Source organism: Actinia tenebrosa, unplaced genomic scaffold (assembly GCF_029948245.1).
Source record: "Actinia tenebrosa isolate PJP-AT-01 unplaced genomic scaffold, QUT_ActTen_1.0 PGA_scaffold4__44_contigs__length_22323623, whole genome shotgun sequence".
Taxonomy (NCBI): Eukaryota; Metazoa; Cnidaria; class Anthozoa; order Actiniaria; family Actiniidae; genus Actinia; species Actinia tenebrosa.
Genome location: NW_028292581.1, coordinates 5008776 through 5028217, shown reverse-complemented (window position 1 = coordinate 5028217; position 19442 = coordinate 5008776). Strand labels below are relative to the sequence as shown.

Genomic DNA, 19442 nt, shown 5'->3' with positions numbered 1-19442 from the left:
CACTCCACTCATCCCGAAAAAAAAGAATAAAGGGATAGCAGATAGCATATGCAGGTCATGTTCTATTCCAAAGGCCCTCAAACCTTCGCACGTCGATTTAAAGGCAAAAATAAATAGTTTATCTGGTTTATCTGCATTGTTTTCTTGGCTATCATTACGCTAATTTTCGTAAAATATTAGCCTTCTAGCAAACCTTTGCTTTTCCTAAAATTTGAATGAAGGCGAGTAGGCAGGGTTACCAGATGGGTGTGTTTTGATACCTTATTTTTCTTTTTACTATTTGGCATACAGCTGGCCACAAAGATTGCTTTACTGATTACCATGGTAACGAGGGTAAATCCTAAACATGGCGGACGAAGAGGCTGCTTATTACCTCGAACGTATCCTTTTTACAAAGCAATTCTTGAAGGTTTTGGGTTACATTTAAATACGAAAATACATTAATATTTTGCCTTATACTATGGATTGTAACATATCTTTCGTTTAGCTATATCCGATCTTAATTCTTCGAGATAATGAGGTTTAGATCTTGACTTCATTAGGGCATTTTGAAAGCTCTTGTCTTGACTATATCTATCTCACAGGTTGTTTTCAAGACGATTTTCTGCTTTATTTTTTTATACAATTTTCATTTCAAATATATATATGAATTGTCTGAAAGTTTAATAGTTAATAATGCAGAAAGAATATTTCATTCTAGCCCTTTTTGCTCCTTTAAAACGAATACTTAGTTCAGTGTCTGTATTTAATCATTTTAATCAGTTGTTTTCTTGACTATCATAAAACACAGAGGTTACCGTCGCAGATGACAGCGATGATGAATTTCCTTATGATGAGGTTAGTACATAATTACAATAAATTTTTGAAAATCCTATTATATGATGATATTAAAAATGGTTAGAATATACCTCTAATATTGTTTTTCATCATGTTTATTCTAGGTCCCTGTTGAAGATGACTTGTCAGTTACAGGTATGTTTGATTGATAAAGCAACAAACCATTTGCACTAATAGGTCATGTCACCCTACCCCCATCCCCCTTGAATTAAGTGGTTGTGTCTAAATGAATCCTGGAAATGAAAAGAAAATGAAAAGAGCACCCAGGCAATAGAAGGCAATGTTTTAGCTCATATAATAATACACACTGGTCCTTGTGTTACATTTTGTGCTTTATCCATTACATTTGTTTGAAACAGAGGGAGATGAAGATCTTGACACTGCAGTGAAGACAATACAAGAGAAATCTACAGACACCTTACTTTTGGTGAGAACAATAAGTAATTATTACTTGTTTGTATATGACTGTGTAGTATGTAGAGAAAATATATCTCCACTAGATGCAGAGTGTTTTTCAGTTTAGAACCCTGCAGAAATGATTTAATGATGTTGGTTGGCCATCCGTGTTCCTTTTCAGCCTGTGTGAAGACCAACTTCAACTCACCATTGTTTTAACAGTTTAAAAGTTTGGCTGCACACAGGCTATTCCTGTTAATATCTATTATATGATTTTAAGCTGGATTTCATTAATTGACATTTCATTACTTCTTTAGAAATCTGGACCTGTCAGTGCATCAATTAAGACTGTAAGTATCTAAAAATCATCTCTACTGATTCAATACAGGACCACAGAGGCAGGGGGACTTGGAGGAGCCTAGCACCCCCCCCCCCCCCCTCCACATTTTTAACCAAAAATGATTAAATTTCTGTTATTAATTACCTAAAGCTTTGACATGACAGTTGCAATTGCCCATCATGATTACCTCATCCCCCCCCCCCCCCCCCCCTACTCAAAACTATGCTAAGGAATCCCCTAGATTGACCCTGGAAGAACTTAGGTACCTATGTGTTGCTCACAACTTTCATTTATCATTTCCACACCAAAAAAACTTGTTGATTGATCACTAAAAACTGGCCTAATATTAATACCGTATATCTTCTGATTTCTAAAAACATTTCAAAATGCACACTGGCTGTAACAGTTTTAGAGGAATGCATGGAGTGGTTATCTGATGTTGACAAGTTTGCAGATGATTATCATTCTTTCATCTTATCCATTTTGATAGAGACCAGAAGTTGTTGAAGATTTTGTGAGAAATTTCCTGGTAAAGATGGGAATGAATAGAACATTGGACTGTTTTCAGACAGAATGGTAAGGGAATACATGTACTGATAGACTCTACTGATGACGCACAGTATCATGTTCATCTCAGACTCGAGAAATCATTTTTTAACTAGAGAATTTGTTTTGTTACTGAAAATCACTTTTTATTCCAAATAAGGTACGAACTTCGACAAAAAGGATTATTAAATGAAGAGGAAGTCCGTATCGTACCAGATCTTTATGTCAAGTAAGCTTTTAGATATGGTAATATTTAAAACATTAATGCATCCTCTATAGGGCCATGGTATGAGGTGCAGGTTGTTTTGCACAGTTGCAGGTTTTTGTTTTGTTTTGGCCATAGTTAATAGAGGGCTTAACCATTGACTACGTTTTGCCATGATTGTTTATTGTATTGTCAACTCAAGACGAAATTGCGCGTATGGAGCCATCGTACAGCGTCTTGCGCCGACAACAACAACAAAAAAAGATATTGGCAGCAAGATAGGATGCTTGAACATCTATTTTCCAACATTTAGGAAGTCATAGTCAAATACTGGTGCACATGATAGAGGCTGGAATTTGTCTCTGCAACAGAAGTAAAACTGCAAGTAAACTATGAGTGTTATTGGCGACCCTCTCCCAAAATAACATTCAATAACGTGGTAATTATTTTCAATCCTTGTTTCAGGAATCAGCATTTAGACGCTTTGGTCAAAAACCTAAGGCAGGATGTCGAAAAATTCAAATCTGCTGCAGAGTAAGTATTTTTCAAAAAAGGGTGTGGTTTCATAGTGGTGGGTGTAACCTTTCGATGTATATCTCGATGACAATACTTTCTTGAAGCGGATTTCGTACCCTGTGGTTCAATGGCAAAAAGATTAAATCCCTTTGCTCTCGGGAATTGATTTCTTTCTCGTGTAAAACGATTGCATTTTTCCTGCCAACTAACATGGCTGCCGTTATGTGATCGTCAGGCAAAAGCCTTTATTTACAACTGAACACTCCCTCTACTCTAGTGGTTATTCCTTGTCTGTATGCATCGCACCGCATTGAAACTTACAATACACACACCAAACACACAACAGAACTCTTGCAACGATGGAGACGATACGTCAAACATCCAACAAACTCAATTTCAGGTCGCACGTAAAATGTGACCTGGACCAACATGTTACGGCTCAGTACAGTGATAAGAGCCAGTCGAACGTTTATCAACGACTCCACTCTTTTTATGACATAGTATACCGTGTCCGTATAAAAAAGCATCGTGATTAGCCATTGGATAGATTGATAGCAAGCTATTTTTGAATAAAATTCATCGTAATTTATGTTTTTACACTCGCCATATCAATCTAACTTTGTATTTCTGGGTTTTTTCTTCACAGAAATGCTCGTCAAACATTCGTACGACTACGGAAGGAACGAGACTTCCATCGAATGCATCACAAGAGAGTTGTACAAGAGAAGAATAAGCTAATTACAGATATCAAGAGACTCAAGAAGCATTATGCATCATACGAGCCTACCCTTGTAACACTTAAACAGAAATATGAGGTATATTGGAGCCACTAGTTCGAAGGTGACTTGTTCGCAATTTTTCTCTTGATACCGCAGCGAAGCAATGGTATTTTTCAATAAAAGTAACGCAAAGATTACAATTTGCTCAGTGTCGCTACCAACAAGGTTTGTTGTAACGTGATTCAAGGCGTTCCCGTTGCATAGGCGCTTAAAAACTTGAGTGAAGTTACTCCTTTTTTGTCTTTTGGCTGCGGTAACAGTTCATTCATCCGTTTATTTTTATTTAGGTTGCTATGAAGGAAAAAATGTTAACCAAGCTGGAAAGAGACAGAGCTGTCGGTCAGGTGTGTATATAGGGGAACAAGGTTGGGGCACTCGCCTTTGCTCTCCGTCTTTCTTGGTGACGAACGTTTATTTTCCTATATTTAGCTCCCTCCTCTATCGTCTTCAACAATATTACCTTATTGATTATCACAGGTGGCGGGATTACAATGCACCCTGCATCAAGTTGGGGGTACCAAGGAACTTATCGCAGGTAAAAGTCACTCACTCTCTTTCATCAACTGTTCCAGGCATTCTGGTTACCAGGCACCAATCAAATGCTTGTACTGACCAATAAGCGATTTTTGTTCTATCACAGAGGGCAGTGCTGGAGCTGAACGAAGAGTCAAAGTTTCTCAGCAACGTCCAGTTCCTCCTCAGAAAACCGGTGAACTAGATGTATCTCAGACAATGGAGAAACGACATCCAAAGGTAACAGGGGCGGATGGTATGGATGGTGGTATAAGGGGTAGTCACCCCCCCTTTAGCTCAAATTTTTCAGTTTATCGTTAGTAGCCTTTGTATTAGACAAACCCCTTCTAAAATTCCTGGACCTGCCCCTGGGTAAATGGTAGTGCAATCACCTCTCATTAGCTTCCTTTCAATCACGTGGAATAGCCGTGCCCTGAAGACCTCGGGGTTTGATTAGTTAACAGCAATTTATTCATTTTTGTAGGATTCAGAGTTCCCTGTCGATACTCGCACAAACCCCATGTTAAACTACCACCGAGGCCCATCTGCTCATCTAACAAGATCAGGTGGTTTCCGTTTGACACATACCATCAATGCACACGATCTGCCAGTCAGTGGGTAAGTCAGGTTTTGTGTCAACAATCGACCGTTCATTTTAAGGCTGTTTTAGACGGTACAATTTTCGCCTACAACCATCTTATACAACACACTCGCGTTTGTCGTAGGCGAGTTATAGGCTTGATTTACACACTACGACTCGAGTTGTACGATGGCGCGAGCGTGTTGTATACGATAGTTGTAGGCGAAAATCGTACCGTCTAAACCGGCCTTTAGAGTTACCTCTGTCTTTCTTTGAGAAAGTATTAAGTATGGCTGCATCTCATTTGGACTTTCAAAACTAGTGCTTTATAAGCATAGCCTAGTGTAGTAGCTCTAGTATGGAGACTAGGCAAGACTGAGTGGCTGCATGAAAATGCTCCCAGCTTTCAACAACTTCTTTCAACTTCTTTTAAATGTCTAAAAAGCCGCAATATCAATAGTCTAGACTGGATCCACTTTTCACAATTGTTTTTATTGTTTTACGCGCGCAATCCTGGCTTAGAACTTGTTTACTTGAAAAGTGGGTACAGAGAAGATGCATATTTGCACGCCCGCGAGCGTTTAACGCACCAGAACGAACATAAACAGAAATAGAAGAGGGTCTAGTTCTGGAATACGATATCAATGATGAAAATCCATGAGAATCAATGACAAAATATAAATACTCAAGGAATTAACCGTAACTTTATTCCATTTACTTTCACTAGTCTTGCTTTGCACCCACGCAAACAGGTCCTTGCCACTGTTAGTGATGACCGATCCTGGAAGATGTGGGCTATTCCAAGGTACTATGCTTGATTTACACTACAGTTTTATAGTACTGTACTCTCAGGGGCACTCCCCAGGGCGTGGGAATTTATTTTAGTGCCCTCGAGATCTCATCCTGCTCAGAATGTCCTCGAAGATGTGAGATGTCAACGTCTTAGAAAACGTTAAATTGCCCATTATTTCTAGTCTGGATTTCCCAAATCCCCCAAATCTATTCTGCATTCCAGGGTTGTAGATTCTAGCTAAAGAGTATCTCTTTAACTTAAATGTTTTGTTTGTTTGATAGTGGTGACATCATCATGACCGGTGAAGGACACAAAGACTGGATCTCTGACTGCGACTTTCACCCGGGGTAAGTTAAGGTGACTGCCTACTTTTGGAAATTGATTTAAGCTTTTTTTTAAACTTCGATTTTCCGAATTGAAATTTAATGCTGATTCCAAATCCGGAAAGAAAAATAGGGTGTCCCGAGCTCGTTTTCGAGATAATCAGCATTTAATGGAAGCCTACGCACGAGCTTTTGGAGTAAAAATTGCGCCACCCGAAGTGATTAGAAAAAAATTAAGATTCATAAGATAATAGTTATTTGCAGACTATATGATTGCATGAACGAAGGCTAGTCAATCATTCTACAATAATACATGGATATTTTCGACAAAAAGACAGAGAGATACATTGATTTGTCATATTTTGTAGTTTCGGTGCTCTTAAAAAATCTCATAAAGTCGAACAAAAATCCCTACAAAAATCTATTTTTTCACGTGTTCCTGATTTAAGCTTTTCCTAAAATGTTGATATAACCTACATTTTTAGGAGTTTTTTCGAATGAGCTATCAAAAAATATAGAGTCCCGTGCAAAATTTGAGGGTTTTGCCCTGTTGAAGCTCAAAACGCGTATGGTTCTTCAATAAAATCTTGTAGATTTTTCAGCGGTTTTTGAGCGCGCGCTCATCGTGGGCTCAATTCGAACGTTCAAAAGTAGGCAGCCACCTTAATATCTAATTTTGCGGAACTGACTCTAGCCTTCTACACGGGTGTTCGTAGCGTCGTCCGGATTAGATCCGAATACCTGTGTCTCTTTATTGCTTAATGCGAGACTCCATGTTTGTACATACTGACACTAATTGTTAACAGCTTTCCCAATCTTCTGTCCGTTTGTCCACCTTCCTCCAGTTAGTCTCTGGCCCAACGTCATGCAATACCGCTCTTCACCACTGTCACGGTGTGTTGTTGTTCCAGGTGGCGAGATTAACTTACTTTTCTTACTTCTATATAATTCAGTGGTGCTCGACTGGCAACATCATCAGGTGATGGTACGGTCAAGATATGGGACTTCGCTAAAGCGGAATGTGTGTTAACATTCTCTGACCACACCCATGCCGTATGGGGGTGCACTTGGCACACAGGAGGTGATTTCCTGGCTTCCTGCTCCATGGATAGTACCTCAAAGATATGGGACCTCAATAGGTACGTTTGACAAACTAATGTTTTTTATATGTTTAGACTTTGGTGCCTTGCATGGAGTATGCATGTAATTAGAAATGGCAGATTGGTCCACTTATCCCAAGTAAAATACATAAAGGAGAAAAGACGTTTAGTCTCGACTAACAATGTACAACCCTCCATTTAAACAAAGATGGTTGTTATGACAATGATGCTTGCTTTCTGGAAGTTATTGCTGATGGCTAAAAATAATGCCGGCATTTAGCAATCACTAGAAGCCCTCGCCTCCACTGACCTTGGCCATTTAACGTTTGCTGTCATTTTCGAAGAGGATATTGGAATCGTGTGTCATGTTTCCAGGACTAATATGTTATCCTAAATTTGTGATCTCAAAATCGTACGCATGCTGCTGTTTCGCCATCTACTCATACACTTTATCATAGTTAATAGTCTACTAATAATCTATTAACTGATTTTATACCAAAACGTCTAGTCTACATTTTATACTAAGCTTTGGTGTGTTCTTTTAGTGAACGTTGCCGATTTACTCTCCGTGGTCACGCAGATTCTGTAAACAGCATTACATTTCTACCGTACTCCAACACCCTGCTGACCAGCTCTGCTGACAAAACACTTTCCTTATGGGACGCAAGAACGGTAAACATAAATATTTCGATTCAATAGATTTTTTACCAATACGGCCGCCATCTTGAATTCTATTGTTTTAATCAAGACATTATGGGATGCCGAGGGGGAAAGTATTGGAAAATTGACTGCACAGCTGTCAGGATATCTTTTTATATAACTTTACTTTTTTCAATGAGAAACACATCTAAAAGAATTTCTGGTAGTTGGAACAATATGCGAAACACCAAGACTTCGAAATGTTTGAAAACGTAACTCCGCCACTCTCTGTTTATAAATTATCTACGCGTTTTCCCCCTACCTCGACATCCCATAATTCAAGATGGCCGCCGTATCAGTAAAGGTCTTTTTACCTAAATGCTCTCGAAAAGATAATAACCTCGTTAGCAACAACAACTCCATTTCAATAATTTTATCCCCTTCTCTCATCAGGGTTTGTGTGCGCAAACATTCTACGGTCACATGCATTCTTGTAACCATGCAACATTTAATCTCAAGGTAAGAATGGTAAACATGATGCCTGGCTTATGCCTGGTTTCCATTTGAACGACGCGATCACCCAAAAACGAGTTCAGCAATCGTGAATATTGTTATCTCAACGATCGTAGCGATCAAATGTAAGCCACTCGTAAGGCCATGTTAACATGAAGGTAGGGTGGTGACAAATCTTGTTTATCTACCCAAGGAAACATTAAAATCAAAAGGGTTCTCTTCCCTATGTAAATTGAGGCTAAGCCTGTCAATATTAGAGACTACGACCTTCTTGCTAGGTACCGCAAACCTCAAACTGCAGTTCGACGTCAGGCGTTTTGCGTCAAACTTTCGACATTTAGCAAGGCGTCATAACGAATTTTTTGCTGGAAGAACTGCCTTGAATTTCATTGATGCCGAGTGTTTCTCCGTGTTTGCGGACCTGTTTCTGGGCATGATCCCTAGTGGTTAGCGATAAACCTGAAGGTCTATATTATCAGAATATTTATCTTGGCACGTTGGTCGTAGCATTCCTTTTCATTTGTTACATGGTTGATAATTCTTCTGATTAAGCATTTGTTTTAATATTTGTTTACCAGGGCGATACCGTGGCATCTTGCGATGCGTACGGCGTAGTCAAATTATGGGATGTTCGAACTGTCGGTTGCATGGCAACCAGTGACCTAGGTCCCCACCCTGCCAACCGCGTGGCATTCGACCCAAGCGGAAGTGTACTCTCGATAGCCAGTAATGATGGCTCTGTTAAAATGTTTGAAGTTGGTACAGGTCGAGTGAATCAGTTAACAGGACACGAAGAAGCTGTTCAGAGCGTGTTGTTCGACAAGACTGGAGAATTTCTTCTGTCAGCGGGCTCGGATGGGACTGTTCGGGTTTGGTCCTAACTTGTCTTAGTTATTATATATATTTCTTGTTTGTAGTCAGTGGGCTAGTTTGAATCAGTTACTAGACTATTTGCCCATGCCATTTATTAGGGCTTTTAGTAATCATTTTGACAATGGTGTCGAGAGTATTAGGTCAGGTCATAGTTACTTATATCACCAATACATGAAATTGTTAATAACTTTAATTTCATTCGTTACACAGTTAAATAAAGATTTATATATCATATTACTTTGTAGCAATTATTTGCATCTTCCCCTTGGTCTGCCTAGCTCATCCAGATACGGAACAATAGGGAACAGGTATATAGGTACAGTAACATGAGGTCATGGACAGCGAGTCCAGATCAATATGGATTGCTAAGTAAAGAAATAGAATCCCACTTCAGTTCTCCTGGTGGAGCTTGAGTTTTACTGCAACCCGTTGTGTGACAAGGACATATGTTTCCGAAAAGGTAATGGGTCTTATGTTTAGAGTTTGAACTTTGAAATGCTTTGGTTCAGGAATAGAATAGCTTTTCTTGTGTAATAAAATAATAAAAGAGAATGAAAAAGCCATGCACAATCGAACTCGGTGGTTTTAAAAATAATATTCTACTCAGTTCTTTGCCTTACAGGCTGAGGCAGGATTTTACAGCACTGAAAGCGTCTCAAGGAAAAAATCATCGAATGACCAACAGAAATGCTGGCAGATGTTTCCCACTCACTCCAGCCTATCAAATGGAAAAAATATATATATTATATTGTATGAAGATAGAATTTACAAATATTTTGAAAGAAACACTTTAGAAGTAACGTTTGAAACAACACTTGCTTTCTTGATTTCTGACAACAAGCCTGCTTGTCAGTCATGGAAGATGTTTTCCGTCTCTTACTGGAGATAAAATAAACAAAAACTGACTACTAAATGGTTTGAACATTTATATAATACATTGGGTATTGAGTTTGAAACCCCTTTGTCGGGCAGAATTTCTTATTATCTTAAAAACGTAATAATAATAATAATAATAACTTTATTAATGTCTCTATATCTTCTAGCCGGGCACAAGTGCCCTACTAATCGGGGAGACAAATATATAGTACGTATAGTACGGATGTTTTAATACTGGGAGTGATTTCGTTTAGCATCTGCTATTTCCTGACTTACAATTTATTTCTTACCTTTTTCGTTGTTCTTGTTGGACTCGTTGATATTGAAAAGCAAAAAGGTACAGCAAATTGTCATATCGTCCATCATATTCTCTGAATGAAAAAACATTAGAAGTTAGTAATGAATGAAAAATTTGATCAGAGAGGTTTACCATGTCTCCCATGTATATAGATATAATGCATCGCCTCAAAAAAAGTAAGAGCAATTACGGGGTGGGGTGTCTAGTGCAATAAAGGACACCCCAGTATCCGCCCCTGGTTGTAAACTTTAGGGGGGAGGGGTATTTTTTAACTCTGTACAATTTGAAAAAAATGAGGAAGATAACTGGAGCTTTCGTTCTTGACTACGTACACACACGTGATTCGAGGAACGAAATTCAAGAGTAAGATTTCGAAATACTAGATAGAGAGGAAAGTTGGAAACGACGCAGCATTAAGTAAGTTTCGACCCGATCTGAACAGAAACAGATAGGCGGCACCATCTATCGCATGTATGAGACGAACTCCTCGAGTCAACTGTGTGTACATGGAACTGCTAATAAAGTCATTACGGATAAAAGGGGTTTATGCATTGGTTCTGATCCCACTGGACCCATTATCGATCACCTTTCTAAGATGTACTTGTCATATTCCTTGAAGAAATAATAAACTGCCTCTATTGTTGCTAGACATGTATTTGGTTTACGTTGAGTTCTGAAATCAAAGTAATCGCAATATTAGAACCACCCTGGCCCTGATATACGAGGTTTCTTCGATAATAAGAGTTATCAGTATTGGGTCAGACAAAATATCGTAATCATTTAATATTTAACAACTATTCACCATATTTACTGATCCTGAGGTGAAAAAAGTTGATTAATACTGTCTTTTGAGCAAAGTCGGGGCACGACTAGCTAACAGATCGAATTGAAATTTGGAGTGTTTAATACTGTAGGTGCTGTGGGAGGAAAATTCACATCATCTACTTTGCAGCCATTCTTAGGGTTCTTAGCGTTCGGGCCCGCTAAGAACGGCAGCAAAAAACTCTAATCTACTACTCTACTATTCTTGGTTTGCAATCAATCCCAAGAGAGCACAATAACAAAAGGGATGTCCGCCATGTTGGAATATATAACAAAAGAATTCATTGAAAAATCTTTTGTCAAATTCTTCCAACATGGCGGCTATGACGTCTATTGCAAACGAAGAATAGAGAGGAAGCCACCGTTTACTCTTAAACTCTACTCTGTCTTAAATGCCGAGTTGGCTAGTTTGGGAATTGAACCCAAGACTCTAGAGGTGAGAGGCGAGTGTACTTCTGCTATGCCCTTGATCCCCATACATGAATCATACACAGGAACCTTGCTTTAGCCTGTGTGAAAACCAACCTCCAAAAATATGTTTTTGCATCTTCTATCTTAATTCTTTGTATATTTTCTAATCTTTTGTCCTAAAAAATAAGAACAAAAGTTAGTTCAGTTTATTGTGGATAGCACTATCCAACGGATAAATCCTTGTCCAGTGAATAAGTTGATGCTGTTATCCAATAAATTTAGATAAAAATAAATTCGGATAGCGCTATTCACCCTTCGTAGAACTCCTGGCCCTGATAATTAGGATTAATTAAACTCTTGTTCTTAAAATCCTTGACATATTAAGTACAGCAACTTTTCTTTACTTTTCAATTTGTAATTCCCAGGGAACATCTGCCTCGCTGGTGTACTGATTCTTCTTTAGGAATCTGCTTTCGGGTGGTCAGTGTGCAAGGTATTAGCAGAGTTTACAGGAACATTATTCTATTATTGCCCAAGGCCCTATGAGCACAGGGCTGTAGCCACCAGTACGTTTGGTCAGGTTTTGACCGCACCACTCTATACCTTCAGAACCATTTTTTCCTTGTTAAAAAATATTTATTACAGGAATAAAAAACCGAGGACCACCTTTTTTAAACTGGACCACTGCCCAAGTGGTGGCTACAGCCTTGCGGCACTGAATTTGGGGTTGTTTACTGTTTACTCTAGCTATTAAGGTCATTGAGAATTAGATAATGGAACATTATGAATGAACCTATTGAAATCTTCTGATCTTACTGTTATTATCTTGTGAGCCTGTTGCCAGGTGCTGTCAATAAAGACAACTTCTTCAATGTTTTGATTGATATTTTCTGTTTCACAATTTGATTGTTTTCCAAGCTGACTGAGTGTCAAGGCAGTCTACAAAAATCACAAAACATTTGACATCAGTTAGCAGGATATTTTCTTGAATTTCCAAGTTCATTCTCCCAATATGCTACAATTTCACTATCAAAAGCTTATAAATATAACAGGTTTCAAGTAACATCATGTGACCCGAAAAATAGCCCATTAATTGGCTGGTTACTCATGAATTATTAATGAGTATGAGAACTATATTTCAAAACTTAATGAAAACAGTGTTTATTTTAGTGGTTTTTGTTAGCAGTTGGATGCAGAAATATGTCATAATTTAAAAGCCCTATACTAAATTTCTAATTGATCACAAAGTATAATTTGACTAGCTTACCTCACAGGGGTACACAAGAACAACCTAGTCCATATATAAAAAAAATATCATTGGTTCATTATTTTTTAATAAGAAACTAACAGTAAAACTGATCTAAAAATATATGACCTGGAGTTATTAATGTGAAGAGTTCAGTTATGACATATATGCAATACATTCCAGTTCAGCAATTAATCAAAAAATGTCAAATGTAAAACAAGTAGACAATGAAAATACCAGAATGCCTATAACATTCCCAGGATGCAAGATCCCCTTGTAACAATACAAATGGGGGTTTGCCTCAAATTTCTGTGGGGGCTTTGGAAAATCAGCCTCACTTATCAAAACCTGAATCTGGCCTCACAACTGGGAACCTGGACAATAGGCCAGATTTGATAAACTACATCAGGCACTCCAGCAAGAATTGAGTGAATTGAATTGAGCTGGAGGTGCAAGAATCCCGGGGGGGAGGGGGGGGGGGGTACTCCGCCAGGATTTGGGTAGGGGCGTTCCGCTGGGATTCTGAAAGGGGTACCCTGTTTATGACAAAAAAACTCAAATTTGTAGACCATGTTTATGACAAAAGATATAATTAATTGCACTGAGTTCCTGTTTCAATTATCATGTCATCTCGCATATTGCTTTTTTACAACCATAATAACCAGTTTCGGTCAATACGAAAGTAGAAACCCTGAATATGACAGGAAACTCAGGAAGAACTTGGAACTTGAGTGAAATTGCATACCCTGTTTATGACAAGAAGCTTCAAGAAGCAGTGGATCATATAGTCCATATATGGAAGTATCCGTCCTGCAGTGGCAAAAAGAGGCTTCTAGACTCGCAGCAGCAACAAATATAGTAGGAAAATGCAAACACAATGCAGGAATATGAACTGCACTAAAGCTGTGTTTAGGTTTAAGCTTTTTAGATTTATGATGCATAAACATGCATTGGTTAAAAACAAATTCCATTTAACTAATTAAACTCATCATTTTATTTTTTTTATTTTTTATTATTATTTAATTTTTTTTATTATGATGATGATGATGACGAAGATAAATCATTACATTATGCTAAATTACCTTTTCTTTTGATTTAAATTCTGGTACATCCTGGCAAAGAAAAGATTGGAATGGATCAGAAAAAAACCTATAGGGTGAAGTACTAATCAATATTCAATGAAAGATACACTTGATACAATGAGATAATCTGTTCTAGTCCAAAAAAATGTCCAACATCCGTATTATCCCCACAAAGCAGAAGAGTGCAAGGCTACTACAAAAACTGAAACAATCAAATGATTGAAGTTTGATTGACTTACATTTATATTTTTTCTTTTCTGTTCAACTAGTTACACCAGGTTATTAGTTGGTAGTACATATAAATGTTTTTGTTCATTATATCTAATACTGTAATGAGAAACACCTATATTAGCTGGTTATCCTTAGAAAGGATACATTGGTTAATGTTAATCATATACTTACAGGAAAATCATGGATAACAACATTTTCAGCAGCCATGATTGCAGCATGAGATGAAGTACTTTTACCATCTACTTCCAGCTGGTGTTTTACTCTATGATATACAATATCAAATTATTATTATTATAAAATACAAGATATAGAAATATAGATATTAAGTTATAGTGTTTGGGGATGAGGTTATTCGGGGCGAAAGACCCTTGGAAATAAATTCGGAAAAATTAATTTCCGATCTCGCTGGGAATCAAACCCACAACCTTTGGAATTGTACTACTGATGCTCTACCAGCTGAGCTAGAGGTCAGACTGAGAGCAGGCCAGGGTGAAATAGATGTTTGGTCACGTAATTATGAAGCCAAGCACTTATGAAATACAAGATATAGAAATATAGATAAGTTATAGTGCTTGGGAATGAGCATAACCTCCAGAATAAAGAGAATAAGGGCAGACTCTTACTCAGTCTCTTGAACTCTTATTCATGCCTAGGTTGATAGGAAGGATTAAGTGAGCTAGCAGTATATCAAGGGAATGAAAAGAAAAATTTTCTCACTCCATCCTAAAAGGCTGGCATTTATTGCCTATTTATATTCATTGCAAATATAAAGTATGAACCTAAGCGATAACTAAATATGAGTTTGGGGGTGGGGAGAGATGAGTATAGGGTTAATAAATCGTTTAAAGAAAGTGTTTTTCGATCATATGTTTTGGTTGCTTAATGAGACCTTCCTTGGTGAGCACAGTGTTGAAATTTCCAAATTGAGCAGATAGGGACAGTGGATATACTTCATTTATTCAGACCACTTGTCACTCTCTTGAGAATAAGATTCTTTGTTTGAGTTGTATCGACATTCATTTATCTTCTCATGCACAACTGGGGGAATGACAAGAGGTCTCAAATGGGGGGAAACATTTTGCCCAAGCTAAAGGGGTCTATTAAAGATACAAAACATTAGTACCTTTATATCATTTTGAAAAAGGATAGGTAAATAGCAAGTAAAGACTTTATTTAAAGACAGTAGCACTTACTAGTGTACAACTAAATTGGTTTATCATAAACATAAGCCATCTAAACTAAACTTATTTCAAGATATAGAAATTTACAGTAATATGAAACAAAAACATAAAGTTTTGGCCATGTCTAGAATAAATTCTAAATTTAAGCAATTACAATTTATCGGACACAAAATTAACAAACTTACATGTGCACCTGAAGTGGTAGTTTGACAACAGGGATCAAAGATCGATCGATCCCAACCACAACATAACATTTGTAGCAATAGTATTTCCTCGAAGACTTGCACTTTGCACACGCTCTTCTTTCAACATTACTAAAAGTAAAATCAAAAAACTTTTAGTCTTTTTTCAAATACTAACGAATAAATCAAATATGGTACACGTTAACTAACTTTAGGGCCTCAAAAGAAGCAAGCTTCATGTCCGAAAACGGATTTAATTTTGACTCTATTTTAGAACTACATTCTCTTGAATCCGCCGCCATCTTGAAATAGTAAATTGCACGATGTCGAGGCCCGACTCAGTCTCTTTTTCCTAAGGCTTTCTGGCTTTTACAAATAATAGGTGCTTCACTCTACAATTACTTTCTTTTTCTCCATAAAGAGCACTTAGTCCAATTAATTCGTTGACTTTTTCTCTACCTGTACTGCTAGAGTGAATATGGAAAAGCATCCGATAGGGATCGTTACGTGATGAGTTTTATATATGTTAAAGTTAACCTTCTTAACATGCCAACGGTCCCATGGTGTAATGGTTAGCACTCTGGACTTTGAATCCAGCGATCCGAGTTCAAGTCTCGGTGGGACCTCGAGCAGATTTTTTCTTTCTCATTTCATTTTCTGTTTTCTTCATTTTGCGAAACTTTTAACATACAATGCTTGGTAGGGGTTTCCTTATTGCCCCCTTCTAAAGAGCAAAAACATCACAATTTAGAGCATCATTGACTTTCAAGTTTATTCATAATATTTTACATTTGTTATGTACAATATATTTTCATGCACATCCTCATATAACATATTGGCTAAAAAATAAAGATTCTTTCAGAAATTAAATAAAACATTACCTTTTATGGAGATGATTACAGATTAAGTTTGTAAAAACATTTTCTATTTCTATACAATATTTTTAAAGTTTCTTTCAACTTTCTTAAAAGTTCTGTACCATTTATTGTATGTAATTTTTCATATTCATTTTTGATATGTAAAGAAAACTTATGATAGTAACAAAAGATTTTAGGCCAAGCCAGCCTTAGTATATATTTTTTTCAAGTAGATATTATGCATTCAGCATATATAGATAGGTCCAACACTTTTCCAATTTGATCCTTATAGATGCAACCCTCTCAGAAAAAGCAATTTACACTAATCCCTTTCTCAACAAGATGTGTTATCATTTCCTGTGTCACCTGGAAAATAAATCCATTTGATGTACAGTTAGATATAGAAAAGGTTTTTTGCTTCAAATTAAACCCTGAGGGTGTGACTTGACATTAATACTTCATTTTCTGGAATAAAGTAATTCAGAAAATGACAGTCTATACCAAAACAAAATCTGGGGGGAAGGGGATGTGGGGCATTTCCAATAGGTGGGGAAGTTCTTTGAAAGGTAAGACCAATATGCTTCTACTTGAAAGTGGTAAAGATAATTTGCTTTAACATTACTATATCCTTATGACTTTTTTTATTTAAAAAAAGTTAGAAATGCATAAAAAGTAATGTGTGGGATCAAGAGACATTGCACAAAGTTATACTACTTAGTACTTAAATGATAAATATAAAAAAGGTCTGAGAACACCATTACTTACTAGTCTAGTATTAAGTAAGGCAATGAATGTTATAGAATTTTTTACTTACTCTGCTACAGTCTTTAATTCTCAGTGACTTTATTTTCTTTTCTGGATTTAGAAAAAGACTCAAGCTTTGATCAGTCACTTTATAACACCAGCTAATGTCTAGGTCTTGCAGAAATGGGCAGTTTACAGCCAGTGCCTCAACACTTGTATCAGTGATACCATAACAGCTACTTACACATACTTCTTTGAGTTTTGGGCAGTTTTCAGTTAATGGGACTAAACCCTCATCTGAAATCTACAAAATTAAAAAGATCTATTCTTAGCAAATAATAATAATAATAATAAAATAAATAAATAAATAAAAGATATAGAATAGAAATATATAGAGTATTTGAAAAAATAAAGATGTCAGTGAATTAATTCAACAAGGCATGTCATTGAGCTTTCTTGAAATTATATCCAATGAAATCCTTAGACATAAATTAGCTAGAAAATGCTATTGTTTAATGTTTATTATGCTCTCATATTCTTTAGAACTCTATAGAAGAGCATGAGACATCTATTAGTATTTCCATTTTTCTTTTAGTCTAAAATGAAAACCATTAAATACTAAACTTGGGTTCCCTGTGGATAAAAACGTTTAAAAACAAAAATAAAAAGTTAGAATTTACTTATTTCTTTGGATTTGAAAGTAAATTTTTATGGCTCTAAAACACTACCTAGGAAACACTGTTTTGACTCTCATTTAGTATCTGCTCTTCCAACCACTTCAGCTTTATCCATTCAGTGGTTTGAAAATTGATAGCATCTGACATGTTCATAGTAATACAAACTAAAGCCTTTTTGTTAACTGTGATCAATTGTTTTTAATATTTCTTGGCAAACAATTAAATTCAGTATAGTCTGTTTTTGTTTGGACAAAGTGCCATTTGGGCAAAGAAAAAAAAAGACTGTTTTATTGAACTAGATACGATGATTTTTTGTCTTTCACATAACAAAAAAAGATATATACATTTATAAAAGTTTTCTAATTTTCTAATGAAGTGATTGAAGCAGAATTATGGAAGGGTGTGACTACAGGAAGAAGAAAAATACTAAAAAATTATTTAAAGTATCAAGGTCTGTTCTCAGCATTTGTTCCTTTGAAGAGTGCTTTATGTATATGCATGAGGCTCAGTTCTTTGTAGAGTAGGCAGGTAATAATTTCTAATGATAACACAACAATGTGTTTGAGATCACCTGCTTCTTAAGACTAATATTCATCATTAAAGAAGTGAATAGAGCATAAAATATTCTAAAGAATAAAACCCTACTCTATTTAGACACCTAGAAAAAGCTCATAAAATTTCCTTATTTTACTTATTAGGGACTGCTGGCATTATGAGCTTCCATCCAAAAACAAAAGTAAAACTAAAATGAAAATTTTACAACAAAAAAGAAAAAAAAGAAAAAAAAAGAAAAGAAAAGATAGAAAGAAAGGAAAAAAAAAAGAAAAAAAAAAAAGAAAAAATTAAAATAAAATAAAGGAATAAGATATTTTACCTGGAAGCAACTGCTAAGATCAAGTTCTTCAAGTTCTTTACAGTGCGCAGCTAAAAGTTTAAGAGTTTTATCTGTAAGTCCCTTACATTTACTTGAACTCAAAGAACGTAGTTTTGGGCAGTTTTTAAGAAGTGAAAAACTTTCTTCGGTGAAGCTGAACCAACAAGTTTCAGCGTGAAGCTCTCTTAGATTTTTCAAGCAAGTAAGGATTCCTTTTAAGCCTTCTGCGGTTAGTACAGATTCAAAAGGAACACAATCTAAAACCCGAATGTGTTGGAAGTAGTTTTCTATAGTTCTTTTCCATGCTTTTGAAACTCTACGAGAAATACAAATCTCATTCAAATGCAAAAATCTTAAAATGCGAAATACAATTTCCGGTGGTAAAGTGATAAAAGGGTCAATTTTAACAACTTTTTTAGCATAGTCTTTCTCTAAATCCCTCTCTTCCGTAAACTTCAGTATAATGCTTTTTAAATAGTCTATATAATCTTGATGAGACTGCTTTCTAGTGTGTTCGTCGTTTCTTCTTGTCATTCGTTTTGCCGCCATCTTTGTTGAATGAAACGTTTGTCAAACGTCAGGAACAAAAAGATTTGTTATGCAAGATAAAGAAATGATTGAGCAGGTTTCATCTATCAGAATCAGTTTTCGAAACACTGTATTGGTAAGAATAAATAGGATACGAAGGAAGGAAGACGAAAAAAATAACAAAGGAATTCGCGTTCGTTTCCATAAGTGAAGCTGCCACAGGGTTCCCATACAGGTTATGTTCTGTCTACAAACCTCTAGCTACGACGGCTTTGCGCATTTCCGGGGACACCGAAGTAAAAATCGTCGTCGGATTACTGTCCAAAAATGAACCATTACAATGGAGGCCGAGCTTGTACTTGTACTGAGGACTAAAAAGGCGCACCTCGTACTTCCCTTTTCAGTACTTCCTTTATAGATTTGAAGCTTGGAAAAAGTAAATATCAATCGCTACCAATAAACTCCTTCTGCAAACCAGTG

The 19442-nt window shown here is 36.5% G+C and overlaps 3 protein-coding genes and 1 non-coding gene across 5 annotated transcripts; 2 read left to right on the top strand and 2 right to left on the bottom strand.

Annotated features, from left to right (window-relative positions):
• The first annotated feature begins 339 nt into the window (after positions 1–339).
• LOC116298335 (sperm-associated antigen 16 protein) lies at positions 340–9187 on the top strand. Its single transcript, XM_031706743.2, has 19 exons — positions 340–380; positions 791–837; positions 942–972; positions 1197–1264; positions 1551–1583; positions 2064–2149; positions 2280–2348; positions 2790–2858; positions 3487–3655; positions 3907–3963; positions 4097–4154; positions 4260–4372; positions 4617–4750; positions 5440–5517; positions 5787–5852; positions 6782–6967; positions 7474–7600; positions 8021–8086; positions 8659–9187. Exons 1-19 carry the CDS (start codon positions 347–349, stop codon positions 8959–8961), a joined length of 1794 nt encoding a protein of 597 aa, XP_031562603.1. The 5' UTR covers positions 340–346; the 3' UTR covers positions 8962–9187.
• On the bottom strand, positions 9126–15771 carry LOC116298337 (tRNA-uridine aminocarboxypropyltransferase 1). Of its 2 annotated transcripts, XM_031706745.2 has the most exons (11): positions 15493–15769; positions 15286–15414; positions 14091–14181; positions 13689–13718; positions 12628–12651; positions 12177–12299; positions 11475–11536; positions 10714–10800; positions 10120–10200; positions 9773–9832; positions 9126–9671 (listed from the first exon to the last, which is right to left on the bottom strand). In XM_031706745.2, exons 1-11 carry the CDS (start codon positions 15582–15584, stop codon positions 9662–9664), a joined length of 789 nt encoding a protein of 262 aa, XP_031562605.1. In that variant the 5' UTR covers positions 15585–15769; the 3' UTR covers positions 9126–9661. The 2 variants fall into 2 exon arrangements, with proteins under 2 accessions (XP_031562605.1, XP_031562604.1); XM_031706744.2 differs by having other exon boundaries at positions 9126–9832; positions 15493–15771.
• Positions 15772–15836: 65 nt separating this feature from the next.
• Positions 15837–15908, top strand: Trnaq-uug (transfer RNA glutamine (anticodon UUG)). The gene has a single exon. It is a non-coding gene; the product is annotated as a tRNA-Gln (tRNA).
• Positions 15909–16040: 132 nt separating this feature from the next.
• LOC116298340 (uncharacterized) lies at positions 16041–19201 on the bottom strand. Its single transcript, XM_031706747.2, has 3 exons — positions 18435–19201; positions 16954–17187; positions 16041–16505 (listed from the first exon to the last, which is right to left on the bottom strand). The coding sequence occupies exons 1-3, from the start codon at positions 18981–18983 to the stop codon at positions 16443–16445; spliced, it is 846 nt and encodes a 281-aa protein (XP_031562607.1). The 5' UTR covers positions 18984–19201; the 3' UTR covers positions 16041–16442.
• Positions 19202–19442: the final 241 nt, after the last annotated feature.